Source organism: Argiope bruennichi, chromosome X1, assembly GCF_947563725.1.
Source record: "Argiope bruennichi chromosome X1, qqArgBrue1.1, whole genome shotgun sequence".
Taxonomy (NCBI): Eukaryota; Metazoa; Arthropoda; class Arachnida; order Araneae; family Araneidae; genus Argiope; species Argiope bruennichi.
This window is the reverse complement of record NC_079162.1, coordinates 25,158,392-25,183,377: the sequence shown is the minus strand read 5'-3', so window position 1 is coordinate 25,183,377 and position 24,986 is coordinate 25,158,392. Positions and strand designations below refer to the sequence as shown.

At 30.8% G+C, this 24,986-nt stretch overlaps 1 protein-coding gene across 2 annotated transcripts in view; it reads left to right on the top strand.

Moving 5' to 3' along the window:
* Window positions 1–24,986, top strand: part of LOC129958961 (tripeptidyl-peptidase 2-like) — a 100,806-nt gene that overhangs the window by 20,045 nt on the left and 55,775 nt on the right. The window contains exons 2-5 of one of the 2 annotated variants that reach the window (XM_056071718.1): window positions 8,966–9,094; window positions 17,010–17,105; window positions 20,882–20,986; window positions 23,637–23,755. In XM_056071718.1, coding sequence (XP_055927693.1) covers window positions 8,966–9,094; window positions 17,010–17,105; window positions 20,882–20,986; window positions 23,637–23,755 — 449 coding nt within the window. Of the gene's footprint in view, window positions 1–8,965; window positions 9,095–17,009; window positions 17,106–20,881; window positions 20,987–23,621; window positions 23,756–24,986 lie in introns of both variants that reach the window. The other variant, XM_056071716.1, reaches the window with a different exon arrangement.

Here is a 24,986-nt window from a genome sequence, read left to right as displayed (position 1 = left end):
CTATTAAAAAAAAGTATTAGCAGCAAAACAAGTCAATTTATAATAGATATTAGAAGAAAATGAGTTGCGGAGCTATGCAACTTAAAAATATCTAAATTTATAATTTTGCGTGAAAATAATCACAATTTCAAACTTGGTTCAAATCACAAATTTAAGAAATCCATTCAGACTTTAGTATCAGTTTTTTTTTTTAATGAATTTCTTATCGATAAGTAAAGATGAAAATTTTTTAATTATTCAGTGGAAATAAGAATTTGAAACTAAAGAATATAAATAAATTGTTATATTCTGGCAGATAGTATTGTGATATTTCAGTCGAAATTTTTAAAGTCATCCTCTAATCCGTATTTTTAAAGACGTGTATTATTGCTCTTAAATCTCTCAGGTTGCTTTTATATATAATGATAAAAAGTTAACTCTTCCAGAACGTATTGATTGTATTTGCCTACTTTTTAAAGCATTCTTATTTCTGCTAATTTGAATTCCTGAAGATTTCTCCCGTATGAGGTATCCTTTATATTTACTTCTTCAGCTTCCGTAATTCTTATTGATATTAATAGAACTGAAGTAACATTTCAAATCTAAAGGCATTAGTTTTTGGAAATGTTATTATGAAGCTGTGGATATTTAGATTGTGGTGGTCACTTTGACTTTTTATTCTTCTGTTGCTTTTTTTTTTATCATCGAAATATTTCAGATCGTTTGTATATTAAATCCATCGTCGCTTTAACTGAGCAATTAATTTACATATTATCCGTCGACATGAATTCTTGAAACGCCGAGCACATCTCCAGGTGAAGACCTTTAAAAATATATTTTCCTTTAAGGTTTCGCTATTTGAAAGTAAAATAATCCTTTCTACATAAAACATTTCTCAAAACTCACTGAATTATTTAATTCATTAATCATTTCATAATTTAATTAATTGCATCAGTTTTAAAGGTCTTGGGGAAAATGTTAAAAGAAAATGAACTAATTATTTAATTTTTTTTTTTTTTTTTTACTTGAAAATTGTCTCCGTGCGTTAAAAATTCAAGGGATCCTGATCTACGAACTTCTAAATTATTACGGCGAAAATTTCATTTCAGCTGGTGGTTTTGAAATATTCTTGAGAAATTTTCTGTGTGCTAATTCAAATACAAGCGAGTTTTTGCGATCACTTGCATGGTGAGATAAAAATAATTCTTTCTTATCGTTAACTCACTTTTCATAATAAATTTTATTATAACATCAAATAAACTTATGATGTTTCCTTTTTTAAAGTATAAACCTTTATTCAAAACATGCTCCATCATATTGTAATTTTCTTATTCAGTGCCTTTATAATATTTTCAGTTTATTTTTTAAAAAAATCATGAAGATGTATGTGGTTAATTTGATTGTATGTAAGCGTACTTATTGATGCGGTATTTTTTAAAAAAAAAAAAAAAAAAAAAAAAAACCTTGGTTATAACATATAGTGGCGACAGCTAGTGTAGAAAATTTTATTTATTAATTTATTCTGATAAAAAGAATTCATAAAGCAGTTACGACGAAATCGAAGATTATTTATGAAAAAAATATAACCACTTAAACATTAATTTGAAAACCTATTTAGGTGCTTCCAAATTCTATATCCTTAAAGTATCGCATCGTCCTAATAACAAGTTTCTCAAAAGTATTTTTCAGGATGTGTGATAGTTCTTTAGCTTTAATATTTTATATGTATCATATAATTATATAGATTTGCTATTAAGTATTCATCGTTTCAGAGCAAATAATTACTATAGACAATTATTTATTTGAAGAATTTTCAGAAAAGGAAGGGTGCAATTATTTACCCACGTGAATATCGAATATAAATTTCATGTTACTGAAAATAATGTGTTTTTAAGTACATATATAATGCATAATGCTTTCAGATGTGCGTTTTGCGGCTTCATCTGTTCCAAGCGAATAAAAAGAGCGTATTACCTTAATGTGCGTGCTAATTTTTTAAATTATATTTTCTAACAGTTGCATACTGGAAAAGAAAGCGATATTTGCTACACTTTTGTTTCTATCTGAACTGCCACTGGAACGGTGTTGCGAAGGCCGCACTTAGCAATCCCCTGAGTGAAAAGAAAGAAATATATCGATTATTTTATAATAGATTTTATTTTTTTACAAACTTTTTAAATATCATTTGCTATTGTTAACTTGTTTACATTTTTCAAGCCGAGAAATCGGTTAATTAATTAGAAATAAGGGTTCTTTCTAATTAAATTAATAGAATATGTACTTGCGAATGCATCGTTGATGAATAAGATTGCGCCAACACTGTTACCAAATGGTACCACTATACTTCCATGAAAGGCTTCTAGAGGAAACTAGGAATTTCCAAAGAGTATGAAAGGGGGAAAAATCGATACTCAGGGGACTGTCCAAGGTATTAGAAATATACTAACGCTGATTGAATACTGACATAGTGTTCAACCCGAATTCATAATGAAAGCAAATGACGTTTTCAAAAGATATGTCATCAACATTTCCATTCCAGTTATTTTTAGTTAAGGCATTATTAAAGGAAAGGTTTGAAAATATCACTAAAGGATTTGCACATTTTATGATAAATAACATTTTTCTTTCACCGAATTTTCCTGGTGTATGTTGTATCATCATGTCCTTAAACATTCTTGTGATTGTGGTGAAAATTCAGTGATAATTTTCAAAACTAAAATTAATAATATATATTTGAGAAGCAATATTTGACAGAAAATGTTCGCCAATTGATTTTACTCTCATTTGAGAAAATCCGAGGCCCAAAATTATATTATAAATTAATATCTGTTATTAGAGTAATTCTCGAGAATTAGATAGAACTTATTTCAGTAACGAATTTCGGCTAATTGCGAGACAGGTTCCTGAAGGTTTTCGAGGATTAATGTCTTCTCTTATATGAATATATAACTTTAGTAAGAAATCAGTGTTTTACATTTATTTATCGCTTTGATCTTATTTTCAACATTACTAGTATCAGTAACCAGTTGAGAAAGTATTTTCTGAAACTGAAATTGATAAAAGCATACATTCTTTGAACTATAACTCTTGAAAAACTGAAAATAATAAGTGAACATAAAATTGCAACTATTTTTGACATTGATGCATTAATTCAACATTTTCTAAAGCAAAAAAACGGAATATTAGTTTCTTATTAAAGTTATTAGTTTTCTTATTAAAAAAAAAATATTGTAATATGTTTTTAGCTCCATCTGTCAAGTATGAATTAACTATCAATGTATGTAGATGCCACTGATTTGTTATTGTTAAAAACTGGGGTGAGTTTCTTTTTGAATACTTTAAATATAGTTTTGTTAAAAAAAAAAATCAATACATTTTTACAAGTCAATGTATTTTGCCGAGAAATATGTATAAATATGCGAATACGTAGAAATTATTGGCGCATAAATTTTCCTTTGTCTATGGAAATGCCAGAAATTCTTCTTTCGGTTCTGTTTACTACATTTTGAAATACAAGATTACAAAATAGACTATATGATGATTAAACTATCATATATTTTTTTTTAATATTTTAAAGTTTTCTTTATAAAAATAAAATCTTGAATGGATGGAATTAACTCTATCGGTGAATCTAGTGTTGATCGGTTTATTTAATATTTCCAAGCAAAAATTATAAAATGTCATGTGTTTTTAATAACCAAATTAATGTCATTCTCGGATTTTTTTTTTTTTGGGGGGGGGGGGTTCTTTCCTTTCCTCTTTGAACTAAATTTGCACTTAATAAAATGAAAAACGAAAGTTGAATAGTTCCCATGAACGATATATATATTTTTTATTCAGTACGTCTCATTTGTTTTCTTCCAATTCAGTTATTATTTTTTCGTGGATCGTCTTTGAATTCCAACGGGATATATAAAATTCGTTTTATAGCGAAATTGTGTCGCTTTTACTATTTTCTATTTTTTTTAATTTATTATTATTATTGTTAGAAATAAAAGTTCATTATGCATATGTATACTGTGAGAAAATGCCAACATGTGAAGTTTTAAATCTTTAATAAAATCTGCTACACAATTTATGAAATACCTACATCAGTTTTCATATTTTTGTTTGTAAATTAATTCTCTTAGAATATGGGCTGCATAATCTCTTTCCAAGTCGATTATGACCTTGTTTCTAATATTGTGGTGGTATGTAGATTATTATGATCCATGTAGGAAGCAACCGGACGAATGTTTTTAAGAACATTTCTTTTAATAATCACGTTCCCACACTAAACAAGCACAAACACAAAGACAAGACATTCTCGCGCGCGGCTTCACAGTTCAGCATCACATCTCATTCCAATTACAATCACAATGCACTATGGGATGACATATGGGATGGCCTAATCAGGTATCGCCATCTAGTATCCAAAAGAGAAGACAAGAGTAATGCAACTGCTACAATATTTATTTCAAAAATCAATTTGTTTAATTCTTAGGAACAAAATTGACGTTTGTTTTAGGGCATAATTAAATAAGCTTTGGTTATTGTTCTTAAAATAATTCTTAATTGTAAAAATAAAAATTTTGATGTGAACTTTGGAATTTCCCATTAGTTCTTGCAAACTGAAACCCAGCTATTGAAATTAATTTCTGCTAAAACTTATTGTTCGTAATATAATTTGCTTGCTTTTTTTATTTATTAAACACATTTGTTCTAAAATTCTAGATTTATTATTCTTTTTCAAATATTTACAACTCTTTCAAGCCTATTCGATAAGGTCATTCTATCTGATATGTATTTCAAAAATTGGTTTATTTTATTCCTAAAAGAACAAAATTGGCGTTTGTCTTCGCGCATAAGAAAGTACAACTTTAGGTTATTATTCGTAAAATCATTGTTTAATTGTAAAATTAAAAATTTGGGGGTCAACCTTGGGATTTCCCATTAGTTCTAGCAGACTGAAACCCAATTCTGCTCAATTTCTGCTTCATCTTATTGTTCGCAGTATTTGCTTTTTAGTTTAAGGAAACTGATTTGTTAGATTTTAGGTGTTTTTTTATTATTGGCTTTATGTTTTTTCTTTCAAATATTTACAATTTTAAGTGCCATGTTCATAATTTCTTTTTCATTAATTGTATCGCGCTCATCATTTTTTGCATTTAATTTATTTACTATCATACATGCGTTTTATAAAGGTCGCATATCGACAATATATGAAAAGATGTATGCACTGACCGTGCTTCGATGTGATGCAGATATATTTGGATTGTAACAGTGAAGATAGCGAAAACTCGAAATTTGTGTAGACGATAAAGGGGGAGGGGGAAAAGATTATTGGTTTACTATGTTCAATTTCTGATCATTTATCGATTTTTTTTTTTTTGAAAACTTATTCAGGTTTCTCTATTTTAATTTTTTACATCTAAATATTAAACTGTGCAGATTGAAAAGTAAACATAATTCTGTTTCGTCACTAAAAACAACGATGTCCATGTTGAAATTTCTGCATTTATCTTAGAATTTTAAAAATGTTTTTATGTTTACGAACGGAGTTTTTTTTTTTTTTTTCCATTGAGTCTATTTGTTATTCATAGTTTTATTCAGATATTCTAATCTTGATAATTAAACAAGTCATGACGTTCTCCCACGATTAAAATTCAGAACGGAATCAAAGGAGCTTAAAAAGTTATATGTACACAAAATACAGTCATCAGTTTTTAACAAAACTCTAGGCTCATTCCACAGTCATTCAAAACTTATCATTTTATTCCTATGATTCATCTCTTTTTTCCTATCACTCCTTTTTCCTTTCCAACTTCCTATCACTTTCAACATGAAGCAAGGTCTGCACTTCGGAATTCAGCTTGATCTCTTCAACAGCTGCGACATTTTCAGGATTTACTTTAGATGTCGACAGGTGGAGAAAGAACTCTTCGTATCTGAATGAGATGCATATGAAATTTCCTCTGAAATTGGAATAACTTCCATAATTAAATTTCAATCGATGCTTGTACATTTACAATTCTACTTTGAATACACATCAGTTTTGAAAACAAAATTTTCAGAAATATCTTTTTTTAAAGTACCGATTCATGCCTTCCGTTTGTAAAGAATCGGTGATTTCCGTAGTAATCGAGGATTCCTCTTCTCAACGATACTGAAAATCTCGATGGCTAGTTTTCGGTAATGATGGTAGTAGTCGTATCTCATCAGTAGTCGTATCCAATAGATTTTTGTTGAATTTCGAATTTTCCTCGTTCACCTAACAATTCAACAACGTGTTTTTCTAAACATATATTCCCTAACCTTTTGGAGCATGCTCTTTCATTATATACAGGATTTCTTCGAAATCTTCTTTTGGCGAGTTTCAAAATATCCTCCACTTTCGGTCATCGAAGCTCCAATAACTCTTTTCCGGTTTTCAGTTCTTTAATTTTTCGGTTAAAAACTATATTAATACAATTGTAATGTAAAATTTTCCTTATTCCGAAATCCGAACTATGAAGAAAATATTGGATAGATTTTATTTAAATTTTTCTTCCAAATTTTGTGGAACATAAATGTTTCAGACAAAGTTGCATGACAGTGAATTGAATAGCTTTTTTATTAATTAAAGGCCGTTTCCTTTCGCATGCGCAGTATTACGAAATCACAGAGCATGTGGTTCCTAAGATTTTCATTGTAAGCAGAATTTAAAATAGTCAAAACATAAGGAAAGAGAATAAGAATTTAAATAAGATTTATCTTATTGATACTGAAACTAATTGAATTGAAACTTTCTGAAATGATCTTTAACTTAGAAATTGTTTTGAGGCTTCTTGCTACTTAAAAATTTATTTAAAACCTGATAACTTGCTTTTAACAATTGATAGAGATTGAGATTCTCTGTTGAAAATAGTTGCCGTCTTATTCCATGTTGTAAAAACATATTTAAGTTTCCAGTCGCACATCTTAATTAAATTTTGTGCCATTTTTTAAAAATTATTACTTATGGGGAAAATAATAATCTGCTATTTTAAAAAATTGTATGGGATTATCTTTTTTTAGAATTTGCGAGATATTAATATTCTTTGGCGCAGTTGATTCAATAATTACTTATTGAAAAAGTATTTATTTTACGAACACGTTGGGATTACATTGAATGCTATCATTAAATAGATTTTTCGTTTTCTCACATGCGAAAAATATTTAAATTTCACTGATAAGTATTAAAGTACAAGTAAAGTTTGATTTAAATATTTATGACGGTTAATCGAACCTTTACTTTTGAATTTGCCAACTTAAATTCCATCCCGAGCGATGCTTAGTATATCAGCTAGTAATTTTTAACACGCTTCAGTTTTGTAGTTCCTCCATTGAAAATTTTGCGCATTCTTTCACAACAAATCCTATTGAACCAACGTGGAAATTGTTCGATCTTTTATGAAAGATAATTTATTTCAACAGCAGTATTTATTCTTAATTAAATATGGAAGTACAGTGTACGGAAAAAAAATGCATATCAAGCGAAGAATTTCGCATTAAAAAATTATATATACTTATACCAATAAAAAAAATCAATCATTTGTTTCATTTATAAAAAGGAATATAATTTAATGGGGGGGGGGGAATGTTCACCGATTCTTACTACAAGAGAAATTGTCGGAAGTCCTTTACGAAAAAGCAATATGTACTTGATCATGAGTCTTTTCTTCTATTCTCTTTCCGAACTTAGAGCGAAATATTTATTTCAGATTCAGTTTTCCTTTAGATTTCTTTTAGTGAGTATGACCCCGAAACGAAAATGTTTAAACGTGTAGGAGAATTCATGAAATATTATCCATAAAAAAGTGATAATTCTATTTGAAAAAATATTGGCAGTTTAATATCGTTATTCCTTTGAATGTTTTAATTTCTGTTATACGTAAGCTCGTATCCTCTTTATATAACTTGACCAGGCATTCAAAATCAGCCTGGTTTTTTTAGCTCTTTAACCCTTTCCTAGCTGTCAACATTTAGAAAAGCCCAGATAGAGCTTCAAAAAACAGAGCGCATTATTACAAAATAAACAAATTAGAGAACAATCACAAAAAGCACGAAAAAATCTTTCAGCTTCAAAGCTTGGTATCAATTGCTGAATTTTATTGGCTTCCTAAACTTTTGCTCATTGGCTATATTCAAATGAAGAAAAGCTATGTCTTATTAACTTACAGAACGTGTTTCTTTTTTCTGATTATTTGACTAATTTTTAAAAAAGGTAAAGATAATTGAACATAATTCAATGTATTACATTCTTGGTTGAATTATCTTTAAAATGATATGTAGCTTTAGGGTATTACTACAAATGCTGTTGTTGTTACAAGTAATCAGATCTCAAAAAGGAAAAGTTCCGCATTTTTGGCTGCTATTGTATGTACTATTTTTATGAAAATGCATATTAGTTGATAGAAGTTACAAATCATTATTGGCTTTCTGGGAAACGGATCCAAATACTTTTCTTTTCAGACCGAAATCATTTTCTTTTCATCAGTTTCTGTTCAGCCCCCTAATTGCCCTTGTAATCGAATTTTCACTGTAAAATGCGTTTACTGAGGAGTTTCACGGAGCACCCGCCTTGCTCTTGGTTCTGGTCCATTATAGTCCTGGCAGCGTAATTGTCCTGAGCTGTGGAGAGTAATGAGAGTCTGTAAAATGCGAATTCAAGCATATTCTTTATGTGTTCGAAGTTCAGTTGCATTTCATCCATCCTCCGAAAATATGTCTAAATCCGAAACTATTTGGATAATTTTAATCATGTAGTATATTTTTGTCATTTTAAAGCATATTTTCAGTTGAAAGATTTTAATTTTAAATTAGCAAATGGGCCTCTGTTTGAGTGGGGATGCTGTATATGGCACAATTTAAAATTGCAAAATAGTTTCAGATATTTTTTAACAGATTGACTTTGTATATTTTTATCTCATGGTCTGATTAACATGATGTGGTGTTCATATTTTAATGCATTGTTTTTTTCCGGTAGAAAACCAGTGATGGGAAACAGAAGATCATTGAAATGACTGATGCAACTGGAGCTGGTGACGTGGATACTTCTACTTGCGTAAAGAGTATCGATGGCTGCATCACTGGGCTGACTGGTCGAGAATTAAAGGCAAGCCTTAGTTATAATGACTTCTATTTACTATAAAAAATTCTTTAAAAATATCTGTATGGTTTAGAAGAATATAAATACGAGGATTGTAAATAAATTAGCGGCAACATAGATACAAAAAGTTTATAATGAACTCTTTCAATATAGTTATCAGCAAAATTTAGTACTTTTTTCTAAATGTCGGTAAGCTTTTAAATACCATTAGCAAGGCACTGGTTGTTGATGACAGCGACAGAGCGCTCTACTATACCGATCGCATATGCCATCTCAGGAAATTGGATTCTTCAGAACGGTTCTTTCAGTTTAAAAAGCAACTAGAAATCGGAAGGATTCATGTTAAGGAGGAGTACGGTGGGTGTTCGAAGATTTCCCAACGCCTCTATCGTAATATATTGGCTACATTGTATGTAACAACGAGCATTGTCATGGAACAAGACAGGACGATTGTCTCGCGATTAGATGTGAACGTTTGTGTCACATAACCAGACGCAGATGGTGCTGTGAGTATCGGCATAAGTTGTCTGCATTGGCAGGTTGTCCATCTTACCCAACCATGCGTAAAAAAAATGTCGCATGTCACAGTCAACATTACCTTCAGTCATGGCTAACCTGGGTGACGCTATTCTTTCGATCGACGCTTTAATTCATATTCGTGCCTCTTCTTCATCAATGGGGGCAATTTGTTAAGAAATGTTTCTACTTCATTGCGATGTCTCTCGAATTAGATGCCAGTCGGTGCGTGCTCCTTCTCTCTCTCTCTCTCTCTCTCTCTCTATATATATATATATATATATATATATATATATATATATATATATATATATATATATATATATATAATATGTTGGTGAGTCAATGTGGAACCAGGCAGAACGAAATTGTCCTCATGTTAAGACATTTCTTTAGTATTTGCCACCATTTAAGACTAACGGATTCCCGCATAATCGACAATTTAACAATGGTCAGTGGAAAGGAGACTACTCTTGATGTCAATATGATGTTGAGGAATGGATGACTGACTTGTGCTGAACAAATTCGCTGTCTCATTCGGACTCTCAAGAAACACTTTGACCCATCGCGCAGCTGTCCTATTCGGTAACGCATTCACTTCACAGACTTCACGTAAGCCGTGGTAACATTCAGGTACATTTTTACTATGTACCACCTTGATTGTAATCCATTGCCCTGATCACCTTTTGTAAACATGCTTTAAATTGTTAAAAACGGCAATGTCCATTTCAACGCTGCACATCAAATGCTTCTTATAATTGGATCGACTATTTTATGATCCCTACGCTTCGACGGCAGCGCCATTTCACTGCTCCTATATCCTCTTTACCTATGCGTTATCTTCCGAGATTTTATAAAGTGCGTTGCCACTAATTTTTTTAAACGCTTGTAGATTATAAATGTATACCTTTGGAAGATAAATAGTTGACTATAACTGCCGTCATCTATGTTCTTTTGAATACTATTCTAATTTAAATGGAAATTGTACAATTTGTCGTTTGGGAAGGGCATCTTAACTAATAGCGGATTTCTGCACAGACATTTGAGGCAATCGCGTCTTGCCTATAGACCCTGGGAGTCAGGGAAAGATCTCAAAATCTGTTTGGCTTGCATTGCTTAGCTAAGCTGACACTTTTTTTTGGGGGGGGGGTGAGTTTGCAGTATCTCAGCGCTGTTCCTAAAGTAATCCGTTTCCCACTCTCTTTAAAAAAATAAACAAATAAAAAAAAGAGCCAAAATAAATTTTGGTGGAAATAAGCTCTAGTGTGACATATGTGCATTATTACTAATAAACTATTCTGCCCATCTGACCGGAAACATCTAAATTCTCTAAGCAATGGACCATAGCATTCATTTGATATACCCATTGTATGCAGGATGCAGTGGTCAGCTGATTGCTTTCACTTTAAAAACATACAAAACAATTTTCATTGAAGCAGTGTATCTTATTTTCCATTCCAGATGAGGGGAGTAAGAAAAACTTGTTTACGTCTACTGTCCAAACTAAACGTGATTGATATAGTGTTTGTTATACTAGAAAAAGATATCGGGATCTGTATTCGCCTCCCAGATTTCTGTGTTTACGAAATCTTTTTAAAGATATTTGAAATCTGAAACCACCTAAGATCACATTGACAGATTACTTAGCAAACGAAACACAGTGTAGTATAGCAGTCATTTCGCAAATAGATAAAAAGAATAAGTGTATACGTTTCCCACTGCCAAACCGTTAGCAAAGCTGTTAAAATGAAAGTGATAGAGCTTGTATATTTATAAAGAGGAATCTTGGCATAAACAGAGGAGATTGAGTGAGGCATTTTGTAGTTTCTTGAGATTGAAATGTCAAAAAATTGACATTGATACCAATGATACCAACAAAATGATATCAGCACAAAAACAAATGAGTACGTACATACATATTTATATCTAGAAATCTTAAAACTTAACTAATGTAATTATAAATACCTTTTTAGATGTTTGCTTATCGCATACTGTGTAAAAGTAACAATGGCAGTGTTAATAGTAAAATAATTGTTATCTGAAATTTATTTATCTGATTTTTATCTTGATTAAAGTGCTAATATACTGAATTACAATGCAAGTACTTTCGTTTGTTTAAACACCAACGAATTTTTATTCAATGTATGTTTGTATCAACATTAAGATTTGTCTTGGGATTGTCTCAATATTATACGAAATTGAGCTTTTGCAGATGCGTGGCCGAAACGAAGTAATTTAAAATTTTAACTTCGATTTATTTCACCATGTGAGTCATATTATGGACAGAGAAAAGCGATGAGAATTCCTTTTGATTTCATTCAAAACTTAATGCAGATCCGTTGTTTTGGTGTTAAGACCTGAAACCGCATTTCATTCCTCTAGCTCATTCGGTTTTTGAATGATCATGTTCATATACATACGGACAGACTGAATTAATTTTCATTTTTTCCCCCTGTGGAGGAAAAGGGGGAATTTTGGAAGCTCGTTTAGCATGGAGGTTTCTCAAAATTTCGGTTTGAAATTCGAGAATTAAAATTTTAGCAATTACATTACTTTCTCTTTGTTTGCTACAAATACGAGAAAGAAAAATCATCAATTTTTGGTATTATATTGATCTATATGTGTGCCGTGAGGCTCTTCTATGTGAATTCGCTTACTGATGCTTGTTAAGAAATTATATTCATTCAAATTTTCAACGTTTTACTCGGAATGGATAACTTTTTTATGCTGTATGTTGTAATTTACTGGTTGTATTTGAACTTTTCAATTTCTGTTCTTTGAAACTGCCTCTTTTAAATCAGAATTTTTCTCCCACAACCTAAAATAGGATCATACAGAATATTATTGGGATTGTAAGAATTTTAAATGCATCTGCTCTCAGATTTTTCATCTGTGGAAAGTTGTCGGAAAAAAAACTTTGATTGCTTACAAGGAATAATATAGAATGTTTTTTTATTTTTTTTATTTTTCATTATTTTTTAATTTTTTATTATTATTATTATCGGATTTCATTTCCCGAAAACACATTCTGCTATGAAAAGACGTCTAACATAGTTTTCCTTCTACTGGATCTGTTAGGCTTAGAATACCTTTTTCAGTTAAATGCCTTGTTTTAAATAAAAAAAAAGAAAGAGGAGATAGCTTTGTAAATGTACTTCCTGGCACTGAAGGGATAGAGATAAAAGGTATTCGCAGTATTCGGAGAAGAATAGAACTATCGAAAGAGAACGGGTAGAAAAATATTTCAAAAGACTGGAGTGTTGTTAAATATTACATGCAAAACCAAATAAGCAAGTGACTCAATTTATTCGCTGTAGAAAGTTGGAGTTGCTGCAGTTCGTACGCACGAGCCGTCTCTTATTGATTTAGTTGTGTAATATTTTGCCCTCACAATCATGTTAAATTGGCTGTTTTATACTATGTATGGAAACATCTTGCGTTTTCTGTGCACAGTAAAACACAATTCATACGTTCCTTGCTTGTTCATCATTTCGTCGCAGTCCCGATTCATTCGAAACCGTTTATATAATAGAGAACATAAAGAAGTGTGGCACAAAAAGAGTTTGTATTAATTATTGTGGAATGGCAACTGTCAAATAAAAACAAATGCGGCTTCTTACCGTTTCAGACTTTCGGTGAACGTTTTCGCAGGTGCACTGAAGTCAGTGCTTTACTTAGCTATTTAATGCAACTAAAAATATAAAGAATTCGTGGAAGAGAATTCTCCGAATTCTTAATTAAATCAGAGCAAAGAAGATGTAAACGAAATCAAGACGACAAGTAGACTTCAAACAGAAGCTTAAGTCGAGCACGAAAATAGCCTTAATATAATGACTCCTTCTTAACTCTCCAATGGTTCACACCTACTGTCTACTTGTACCGAACCACTCGTCTAATCATATTCGCCCCCTGTTTTAAAAAAATAAAGAAATAATAAAGGAATCATCAGGTAGGTAACTTTGATTTACCTACAGAAATAAATATTCATTACTTCCAAAACTATTATCTCACAAAACTGACTTTTCATTATCTTAAAACTCCAAAAAATAAAAATACTTTTTTAATGATATGTTTCATTTCCGTACAACTTATTTCTTCGTTTTCAATAATTTTTTAAAAAATTTAATTTGATATGACAGTAACTATCTGTAACAGTGTTTTTAATGTTATGAGAAACTCGTTCATCGAAACATTCAATCGCGTGCTTTTGCTAGTGTTAAACTGAAGAATTGATTTATTTGGATATTAACTTAACACAAATAGGATTTTTATTTCTGAATTTATTTTGTAGTGTTTAGACTTTTTAACTTGCACACATAATAATTTCTACTAGAACTGATGCATTTAAATTCATGTTTTTCAATCTTGTTAAATAACAAGCTGAAATTTTAAAATTAAAATACTTAAATAAAATTTTAACATAGCTAAAGAGTCCTAATATGTCTGTAAACTGAACAAAGTAGTAGTTCACCAAAGGCGGCGAGTTGTAATGATAGTTCTTCGTTGATACGATGCATATCTTCGATTATATACCAACTTCGATGTTGAAGAAGATGAATATTTTGGGAGCAAAGATCACTTTTGTAGAATGTGAACAGTTATGCTTTTATCAGACATTTCGGAGTTACTCACAATTGATGAATTAATGTAAAACAAATTGTTTGGGGCTAATTTAAGGAATGATGAAGAACGTACATTAATTTTTCCACCTTCTTTTAAAGGCATCGTGAATTTTCACTGAAAAACTTGAAATATTTTTCTTCTCTGAACATTAGTAAAAATGCATTGAGTGAATTTAATTTAATCTAATTCATGTTGCTTATTTAATACTCGGAGACAATCAGCACGTCACATTGCGCTGAAAGATTGTTTTTAATCAACCACTTACCGGCATGTGCATCGTGTCCAAAAAGGAACGTATAGTTCGTACTCAAGATGACAATAAACGTATGATTTTTCACATTTTTATAATAAATATTAAATTTTAAAACTTGATTATTTCCAATACTCTGTTGGATTAGAATCTATAACACATCTGATGTTGTTGTAAATTATAATCCAACATCAACTCAAGGCGAGCATTTTCTAAACTTTAGAAAATGCTTTAATTTATAGCTCTGCTACTCTTATGGATTCCATAGTTAAGAATAAATATGAAGTTTGAACTCTAAATACTGTTGTACGCTGTTAAAATCATTGCTTGGGGACCATTACATTTTGTAGCGGCTTAAATATTCATATTCTGTCTTAGTGCGAAATATTAAAAGGGGGATGAAACCTTATTTTATCTGCCCCTTATGTAATTTGAACGCTGAATATTCATTCCGTACGATCAAATTAAATCCTTGTTGAGTGAGAAATTACTCTTTGATCTTCTAACACAGGATGGAAATATCCTAATGTTTAAGGGTGTTGATATGCTTTAATGTTAGTGGAACAAGCTATGTAATTTTTAATGAACGCTAAAATATATGTTGCCACATCTAACTTCTGATCTACAAGGCTTTGGTACGGCAGAGTCATTGATAAGTTATCAAAACTTTTTTAAGGCTTCGACCCTTAATTTTAAACAAGTTTTGTAATGTACAAAAGATTTATGTTCTTCTGGAGGTTGAAACAAATCCCATTGTTTATGAGGTGTTTGGGATATTTTGCTTCTGTGGCTTTCTCATTTGCACAAACGATAACAAATGTGTAATAAAATTAGAATTGTTGACAGAAAGTTCTATCATGTGGCTTTCTTATGGGTCTATTGAACTGTTTGCGTTTGCTATGTTCTGTTATATATAGATTAGTTGCTAAATATTCTCATTAAAAATACAATCAACAGGATATTGCAGATTTCTTTTTATGGTATATAGATCGTTAAAAACCTTGACTATTTTTATTGGGAAAGAAGGCTTTCTATCATATGAGTAAATTATGCTCATCATTACACTAAAATTCATCAAATTTAATATTAGATGAAGCTTAAAGGCTATTGCTTACTGTCGAATAAATGGTGAAGTATTTGTGTATAAATAAGTAGCTGCATAAGCCTTCACATATCGTTTTTGAGATTCATTTTGATGTAAATTAACTAAATGTTGTTTGGTATTTTAGATATTCAATTCACTATCGTTACGACTTTCAGTTTATATGTAACTGAAAATTAATTTTCTTAGATTTATATTAACCAGTTTTCAAACCATTTCACTAATGCGTCTTGTAGCGAAAATATTTTAGTCTTAAAATAAATTTCACTTTTCATTTTTTTTCAAATTCAAGCATATGTGTTATAATAGTGGGATTGTTGTGATGTTTATCATACCCTAGACAATGGCGCATATTTGTCTCACTTAATTCTTGCCATTTTTAAAATTATCTCTGAATATGATTAAAGAAATCTTAATTACAGAATAGATTTTTAATTAATTGTTATTAAAAATGAGTCGGTTTTTTTTTTTTTTTTCTTTTGTCTTCGGCATTTCTTAGTCTCATTTATAAAATTACTGAATGCCCCAAATTTACAAAGTATTCAGTCGTTTATACTCAGAAAGGAATGCCTTTGAATGTTTCTCATAATACTTTGAATTTAATATTTTCAAAATACAGGATTTTGAAACTGCTTGCTATTCTTAAATATTTAATTTATCATTTTCATTAAAACAACGTCGTGATGGTATTCTTCATCAAATTTATTTATCCAAGTAAAATGGCAACATTTCTGTTTTTAAAATTTTCCACCAATCCGAAATCTATAGTTGTAGAAAATATATCGATTTTCGAAAATGCTCTCATATTAGCAAATAAAAATATATTCATTTTTATGTTATGTCATTATACAAGCGTAATTTGATATGCTATACGATCCATTATGAATGCAACTGTTTAGAATTTTTAAGGAATTGTGTTCTTTCTAGATTCCTAAGTGAATTACTTGTAAACAACAATGGAACTATTTTCAGAAATTCTTCTTTTCAGCAAGATAGTATATGGAAAAAATTGTGCATTAGACTACTGCGGATTGTAATAAAAAAAATACAGTTAGAATGATCTCCTATGTGTTTTCATTAGCGTTTTTTATTAATTTTTATTTAAAACAAGAATATGGCGTTAGTTTGTTAATGATAGTTTTAATTGTTACGTACAAAGTAAAATAAATTAACAATTAAATTTATACACTGAAAAAAACGGACAGAACTGCAGTTCCCATATTTCAGATCTTTCTTCCTCCTCTCTGATGTTATTTATTGTTTTCCAACGGAAGTATTAACAACTAAATAAATTTATTTTTCCAAATTGGTATTATAAATTCTCAATGGATTCACTATTGTGTTATGATAATGAAAATAAAATCTTATATTTTGCGAATTTTCTTTGATAGCCGTGTATTAAAATTTTGATTTATTCTTTGGTTTTACAGATACCATCTTCTTGGGAAAATCCCTCAGGAAAATTTCATATTGGTGTGAAAAATGCTTATGAATTGTATCCTAAACAGCTGAAAGAACGTGTGATTGTAAGTATTTTGTTATATTTCTTACCTTTCAAATTGATTTCTAAAACTTTTTAAAGATACTGTTACGAAATTTTCCGGGGTTCGTTTGGATAATGGGAGTTGTATGGTGTGAAGAACGCTCAATCACCAGGCGGCAGTAGAAAATAAAACAACGACGTTTATTTACACGAAGACACACAGGACAGCACAAAGACGATAACTATATACAGCACAGAAGACGATTATCTTCAACCGAGACGTGCAGCATACAAAACAGCAGCATACAACAGACAGTAGAAAACAGCTTAGTTCAGCACTTGCTTCACTCCGTCGCGGCTCCGCTTATCTCTGGAAGGCCAATTCTTTACCGTCGGTTCCGACTACTCTCCTTGCACTCCACTGGTTCACGGCGACTCTTCTCTGTCGCTGCCGACTACGACGACTCAATTCACGACCGGTTCACGACGACTCTTCAACTCCACTGGTCCACGACTACTCTTCTCTGTCGCTTCCGACTACTCAATTCACCACCGCTCCCCGGCAGCTACAGCTCCTTTTATAGGTCTTAGGAGGCGGAACTAGAAGCCTCTCAACCAATCAGGAACGTTCGAGGCGTATCTCCGTTCCTACTGGACGGATCGGGAAAATTCTCGATGTTTCGGGTATAATATATTTTGGCGCCAAAGTCGCCAAGTTTGTCGCCAAGCTCTGGAACCTCCTATAGAACCAACTATGCTGGGAAACCGCATTACAGATTCGTAACAATACGAAAAAAAGGCGGAGAGCTTTTTCTTTGATTAATAATTTCTTATTAAATTTTTCCAAGGATATCTGAAAAATTTACCGATTATGAATAATTTGTCATAGTATTAATTTCAGGACATATATCTTCACTGATTTTTATTGAATACATTTCTCTGTAATATGAACATACATTTTTTTTTACCAAATAATTACCAAAAAATAATCTCAAATGTCTATGGTGTTTTCCAAGTATTACTTCATGGAATGTTACTTTTAACCTTTAGTTTTCGGGGATCATTTACAAAATAATTCTCTGAATGTAAACCCTCTATATGAAAATCTTGAAGATCCTTTCCCCTTCTTTCAATGAGTTTGTTGAAAATAATCTCTTCGATTTCGACCACTAGTGGCGTTAATGTGTCTTCTGTCCTTAGTATCCTGATTGCTCTTAGTAACCTGCGATTTTTCCGTATCTAAACCCTAGTTGTGACTTTATATCACTGTTTATTTCCTTTTTTACATAAAACCATAGTTTAATAATTTTAAAGAAGAGACTATTAAATTAAATATTACAATACTGAATAAATTAAGCATTTTCTGTTGTATAATTATTTGTCACATTTAACAAAGTTTACCAATTTTATAATCATTTGTGTAGATAATACGATGAAAAGTTACACTGCTATTTCTGAATGTAAAGGCTATTTGAAATTTAATAAAATTCTCAAGATTGCTGAAACAATTAATTTATTTCTTTTAAAGCTGAACGATGCAATTTAAACTTCATTTTTTACTTCTAGCTAACTGATTTTTGATACACAAAGGTAGCGGTTTAAGTATAATACTTTAAGTTTCTGAAATGTATTTTATTTTTATGTTCCCTTTTTGTGCATCACACAGGGTACACTTTTCTGTTCCATAAACTAAAAGCTTAATGAAATGCTTTAATATTAATATACTGTTTTCAGAAATCGAATATACTTAATACAGGTCAAACCTTTTTAAAAATAACTAACTGGTAACCTTCCACCCTATATTGTTTAATGCTTAGAATACTTATTGGAAATTTAATTTTTTTGCTGAGAATTTCAGTTATCCTTTATATTAGGAGGATCGAAAAGGATTACTGTTTCTACGATGTCTGCATTCGTTAATCATTTATCAGCTCATTGTGCATTTCATCGTCGTGCCAAAGACATTTTAAGGATAGAATGAATTGTTTACTCGTAAATAATTAAATCTTGATTTTCTTTTTTATGACAGTTTATAGTGAAATGGCCGGTCAAATGCAAGACGTGCATAATCCGGCATTGTATGCTTTTTGAGTTTCACTAGGGTAGTAATGCAGCGGTTGCTACCAAAAGCATTTGCAGTGTTTATCCAAATGGATTAGACGTTCGCAAATGCCAAAGGTTTTTTTTTTTTTTTTTTTTGTTTGTTTTAATTCTAATTTCGATCTTTCCGACTCGTACCGATCAGGAAGATCAACAACTTTAGACAATATCATGTTAAGGGCGGAAGTGGAAGCAGATCCATGTCAGACAATCGAGGAGCTGTCAAAAACTCGTAACCAACCTTGATCTACCTTCCAAGAACATTTGCAGAAGATGGATGAAGTAAGCAGAGCAGGTGTTTGGGTCCAGCGTAATCTGTCCTAAGAAGCAAAGCTAACCGATCCACCATATGCAACTTATTGCTTCAACCGCACAATACAGAACGTGTTTTTTTTTTTTTTTGGGGGGGGGGGGTCCCATCACTAGATATTTAAAAAAAAATGAGTCCTCTGTGATAATCCAAAATGCAAAACACAGTGGTTTTCTTTCAAAAAGGCTCCTTTGTGCTTTTGGTGGAGTATTCGCAAAGTCGCTTATTTTGAAGGTTCTGAAACCTGGACAAACTGTGAATGCAGACTTTTACTGTGAATAATTGGATCGAGTAAATCCATCTTTAATTGAAAATTTCCCAGCGATTGTCAACAGAAAAGATATTGCTTTACACGATAATGCAAGACAGATCTGTGCAAGACGAACCCTGTAAAAGATTAATGAATTGGGATGAGAAGTATTACCTTACCCACCATATTCGCCGATATTGCTCCATAGCATTTCAAATTATTTCGATCGCTACAACATTTTCTAAATGGCAAAAAATTTGAACATTCTGATGATGTCCAAAATACCATCTCCAGATATTTTGCTTAAAAAGCCAGTTGACATTTTATTGATCTAGCATTGAAAATTTGCACACTAAATGGCAAAAAGTTGTTGGTAACGAGGATGATTACATAATTGATTAAAAATAAAAATTTGTAAAAAATTTATCTGTTTGAATTTAATGTAGAAAAATGACATTACTTTCCGGTCCCACTGATATATATCGCATTTTTGAAAAGTTTCGATAATACAACACTAAACAGTAGTTAGCTTTATTTCTGAAAGGTCTTCAGCTTTTCTCTGAAATAGGTCTGAAGTAGGAATTCTCGATATAGGTCAACATTCACTATTAAATGTAAGTATTATTGATATCAAAAAAACTGATTTTATAAAATTAAGGAACGAGAGACAAAGCAGTTCGTTTTCGGTCGAGTGCAACTTGCGAATTAAATTATGCTTACTCACTCCATATATTCTAAGAATGCTTCTTTTGAAAGAAAAAAGTTGGCCACAACATTACTCACGAAACTTAGTAGCGCCAACTCTGATTATAGCTAGTGGCCAAAGTCTCCTAATCTTTCGGGTTTTATTGCACAATAAGGAAGGGATTTTATGGAGCAGTTAGGGTATAGGTGGAAGGTTTACATGGGGAAAATGAAATTCCAATTTGTTACTGGTTCAGCCCGTAATAAAAGTTAAGAATCTGGTATAGCAGAAACAAAAGATTAAAATATGATTTTTATAAATGTTTTGCCTGTTATATTTGTTACACAAAGGAACTACTTTTAAAACATATTCTTGAACAAGAGACTGCAATTTCCTTAACTCTTCACACCTTTTTATTAATCTGTTTAGAACTTTTCTTGTGTATTTTCTTACTAATTTAATGTCACCTTTCAGAAAGAAAGGAAAGAGAAGTATTGGGATCCATTTCACAAGCTGCTTGTTGCGGAAACAACTAGGAAAATTCAAGAATTTAACACTTTGAATCCCAATGTTAATCAGGTATGCATATAGATTTTTTTTAAATTTTTGTTTATGGAATGCTCATATCTTTTTTGTTTTGCGAATCTTTAAAATTAAATCAAGCTATTTAAAGAAATGTATTTGTCTGTGTTCATATGTAATTATCTTTCTACTGGTCGTTTTGCAATAAACTGGTAAATATAATATTCAAAGAAGTGATCGAAATTGTCTTTAACTCTAAAATATATATTATTTACAGGCACAGTTTTCATTAAAAACTACACATGAAGAAAGAAATCTCCTTTATGAAATTTCTTAATCATCAAATTTTCCATTTAAAATGTAATTAAATAGAAATAATTTGTAGGTCTTCTATAAAATATTTTAAAATTAGTGCATTGCTGTATTCAATTTCAAATATTTTGGCGACTATAAAATTCAAGTTTCATTATAAGCCGATTGTCCGACTAATTTTCGTATCCTTATTTATTTTTACTTAGTATTTGAAGAATTAAAAAATATATTTAATGTTATTGAATTGAGAAAAATTGCAGAATTTTAATCTTATAAAATATTTGTAGATGAAGTTTTTGTTTTTAAAATCGATGCATAGTTCTTTGTGTCAAACAGATGTATTTCTCTCTACAAGAATTTTAAATTAGGTGAAAGAATATGTCTTGTGATATGGTTTGACAAAATCTTCTCTGAAATAATATTTCTTACTGCTCTGATTTGGAAAAGACCCGATTGCAGCTTCGAATTCATTTTTTTATCTCCTTACTTCATATTCTATCTTGCATCTATATATGTATCTTTTCTCAAACAATATTGGATCTTTGAAAAAATACATCGACTCTACATCGTATGAATCTGAAATATTGTTATCCAGCAGTAGTTGGCAATGATGTTTATTATTTTCCATGGCGCTATGCAGATTATTTGTATTTTCCGGTTGTATTAATTGGAAACGATATGAAATTGTTGGAAAAATGTGAAATTTAATTTGACCTTGTTCAGGAATACATTCTTTGCCCAAGACATTAATAGAGCTTATTTTCGATAATATAGCTTGCACGGACAAAATGGATGATTCAGGGATGTTATTACGAATTGTATTCGAAGCGAGTGTTATAATTTAAAAATTTCTAATAGTGGGCAGAATGTTTTTACTTTCCTCCGTCTGAATTGAACTGCATCTAATGGATAGTTTAGTAACTCGTGCAAAATATACATGGGCGCAGGTGTGAGCTAGTTCCAAGCTTTACAATAGCATACATAAAGCTTTTACTAAATGGATCTGTTACTCTTAATGCAATCTGAAATTATCTTTCAAATCGGAAATATACTTCTGTTGGCGGTTGATGTGTGGAGGCTCTCCAAAGCAGTTTAATTCTTAAAATTATTTAAACCTTTGACATTTGTAGTAACAGAAATGATTTAACTGAGCATTATGAAAACCCAAACTTTAATTTAAATGTCAGTTTTCTTTGCATTAAATATTGGTACAACAGTCTGTATAATAATATTGGTTTCTTTTTAGTACTTGTTCAGATAACTTACTAAAAATTTCTTTTGTATAATTTGTAATTCTGACTTAGAGAAGGCTGTAGTAGAAATTCAAGGTTTATGTAAAGAAACAGGAATTTCGAGAAATGTTTTGCCAAAAAGAATGGTTTGATTTGAGCATCTGAAACAATTCGCGAAAATAAATTACCAGATTTTAATTTTTTTAACTGGTTTAAGATCGCTCATGATTCTTTTTAGTTCTTTTTCGATTATAAGTTTTAATGCTAAACTGAATGCCAAACAGAAAAGATAGCATACATATGATGAAGTCTTGTTCCAGTTGTTTGAAGAACCCCCCTACAATACAAAAGATTCCGACACTGCTTACTATGAAAATCAAAAAGGTAGTACAGTTATCTTGTTCTGACAGAGACTAATACATTCAGTGTCATCTACAAGAATGTTGTCCTTACTTAGCATCAAACCTCACAGAATATAAACCTTTCACTTGATTCCTAGCAAATTGAACACTTAAGCAACTAAGCTGCCAGCCATTTGATTTTTTTCTTCACTTACGGTTTCTGACTTTGGTGGAATTCCAGACTTAATTAAATGTGCTAGTATTGGTAATTTTATTTTATTTGAAAATTAAGATTTCATATTGAATTTCTTATAGTATGTATTATGTATGGAATGCAGTTTTATGGAGATTATAATAAAGCAATACTTCTAAACCTTTTGTATTCTCTGAAAGTACAAAAATATTTGATAATTCATCTTTTATGACTTGGGAATCTTATAACTTAAATATAACATTGCAATATATATTTAGAATATGAATAAATTTTCACATGTATTATATTATACGCTATTACTACAAAAATTCTGAACTCTAAAAATGGATTGAAACCTCTGTTACATTAAATGCAATTTATTGGCAAAATGATAAAATTACATAGATCCAGAAAGCTTACTTTAAAAAAAATTTTAATGATAATAATTATTATTGCTTAAACTATAATTGAAAATTTTCTGAAAAAATATAAAATATTAGGAACGATGGTAAGAAACCTAAATTAATGAAAACTTTAAAATCGTTTGTTTCAAATGGATGTATAAATTATAAATTTATTCAAAATATATGCATATTATAATGTATTTTCAACAGCTTTCACAAAAACAGAAATTAGATAAAGAAGAACTGGAGGCACAGCTAGAAGTACTGAACAGTTTGGAAAGAAAATATCATGATGTTGGGCCAACATATGATTGTGTTGTCTTTCATGATGGGAAAAAATGGAGGTATATAGTTTTTATTTTTATACTTATTGGGTTATGCTAATTTATTTTTGAGTAACAGGGAATTTAATTAAGATGTGAACCCGCCATTGATGTCTACTTATTAAAATATCAATATTCTTAGTAACTTTATTGACTTGTTTCCACAAAGTGATTTCAGAACGACTTAATAGAATAGGGAATGCAAACACGATGGTTAATCTTCCTTTGCTGACATCGCTATGAGATTTTAGCATAAAAATTTAAATATTCCTTGCATAGATACTTAGTTTTGTAATCGACAAATTTTCCCAGATGTTTAAAAAATGTAAATTCTTCTTTTGTTTTGATTCTTGATTTCCCCCAGATTCATGTTATTTAGGAATTTCTATGCTTTATATCTCTTTTTTTTAACTAAATATGCTGCACTACTGGATATAGAATAGAACTGGTTGATTATTTAATGCTTATTCTTTACTAAAAGGTGCGTTGTCATGTTAATCCAGTGGAAAGGCTCAAAAGCGATGCGATGTATTTTTGTAATGGTATTTATAATAATTTAGCGAATAATTTTACTTTCATTACAGAACCCGTTCTCCTGTTATCAAAATAGATATGGCAATTTTATGAAGTTGTTAGTCCCTCTGTAGTCTACTATTTTAGGTGGGTGTATGATCTCAAGTCCCGAATACCCAGAATCATTTCTCCCTTCAAGTGTACCTTCTTGGGCTTCTGCTGTTCCGTTTTTCCTTCAATGGCAACTAAGAGAATCTCCACGAAAAGCTGTGGCTTTTCTGTTTAGTTTTTGATTTTCATGGACTGCCAAAACCCCTATAGTTGATCATTTGATTGATTAGTTTGCCTAAGATCAAGCAAAGGAGTCGCTTTCTTTGACTTATCATTAAGTGTGGTCACCATTACCCGAGATGACCCAGAAGGTGCAAGTTCTAGCTAACACTAAAACAAGCTCGCAACTGGGAATGATCCATTCACTAAAACCCAATTCGTGTAGATTGTTCTTACACAAACTTTGTCAAAAAATATCAAGCAAACAAAAAATTTTGAAAACTCGTTTTGGTACAGAACTATCTGCCATCAGATCTTCTGGAACTCATCAACTCCAAACATCTATATCAAAATTTCAAAGATCCATTAAACTAAAGCTTTCAAAAGGCGGCCTTTTATTTTAGCAGTTGTCATCAAAATTAAAGATATTTCATTATATTACACCGTTACATCCCCGTTTTTATAGTCA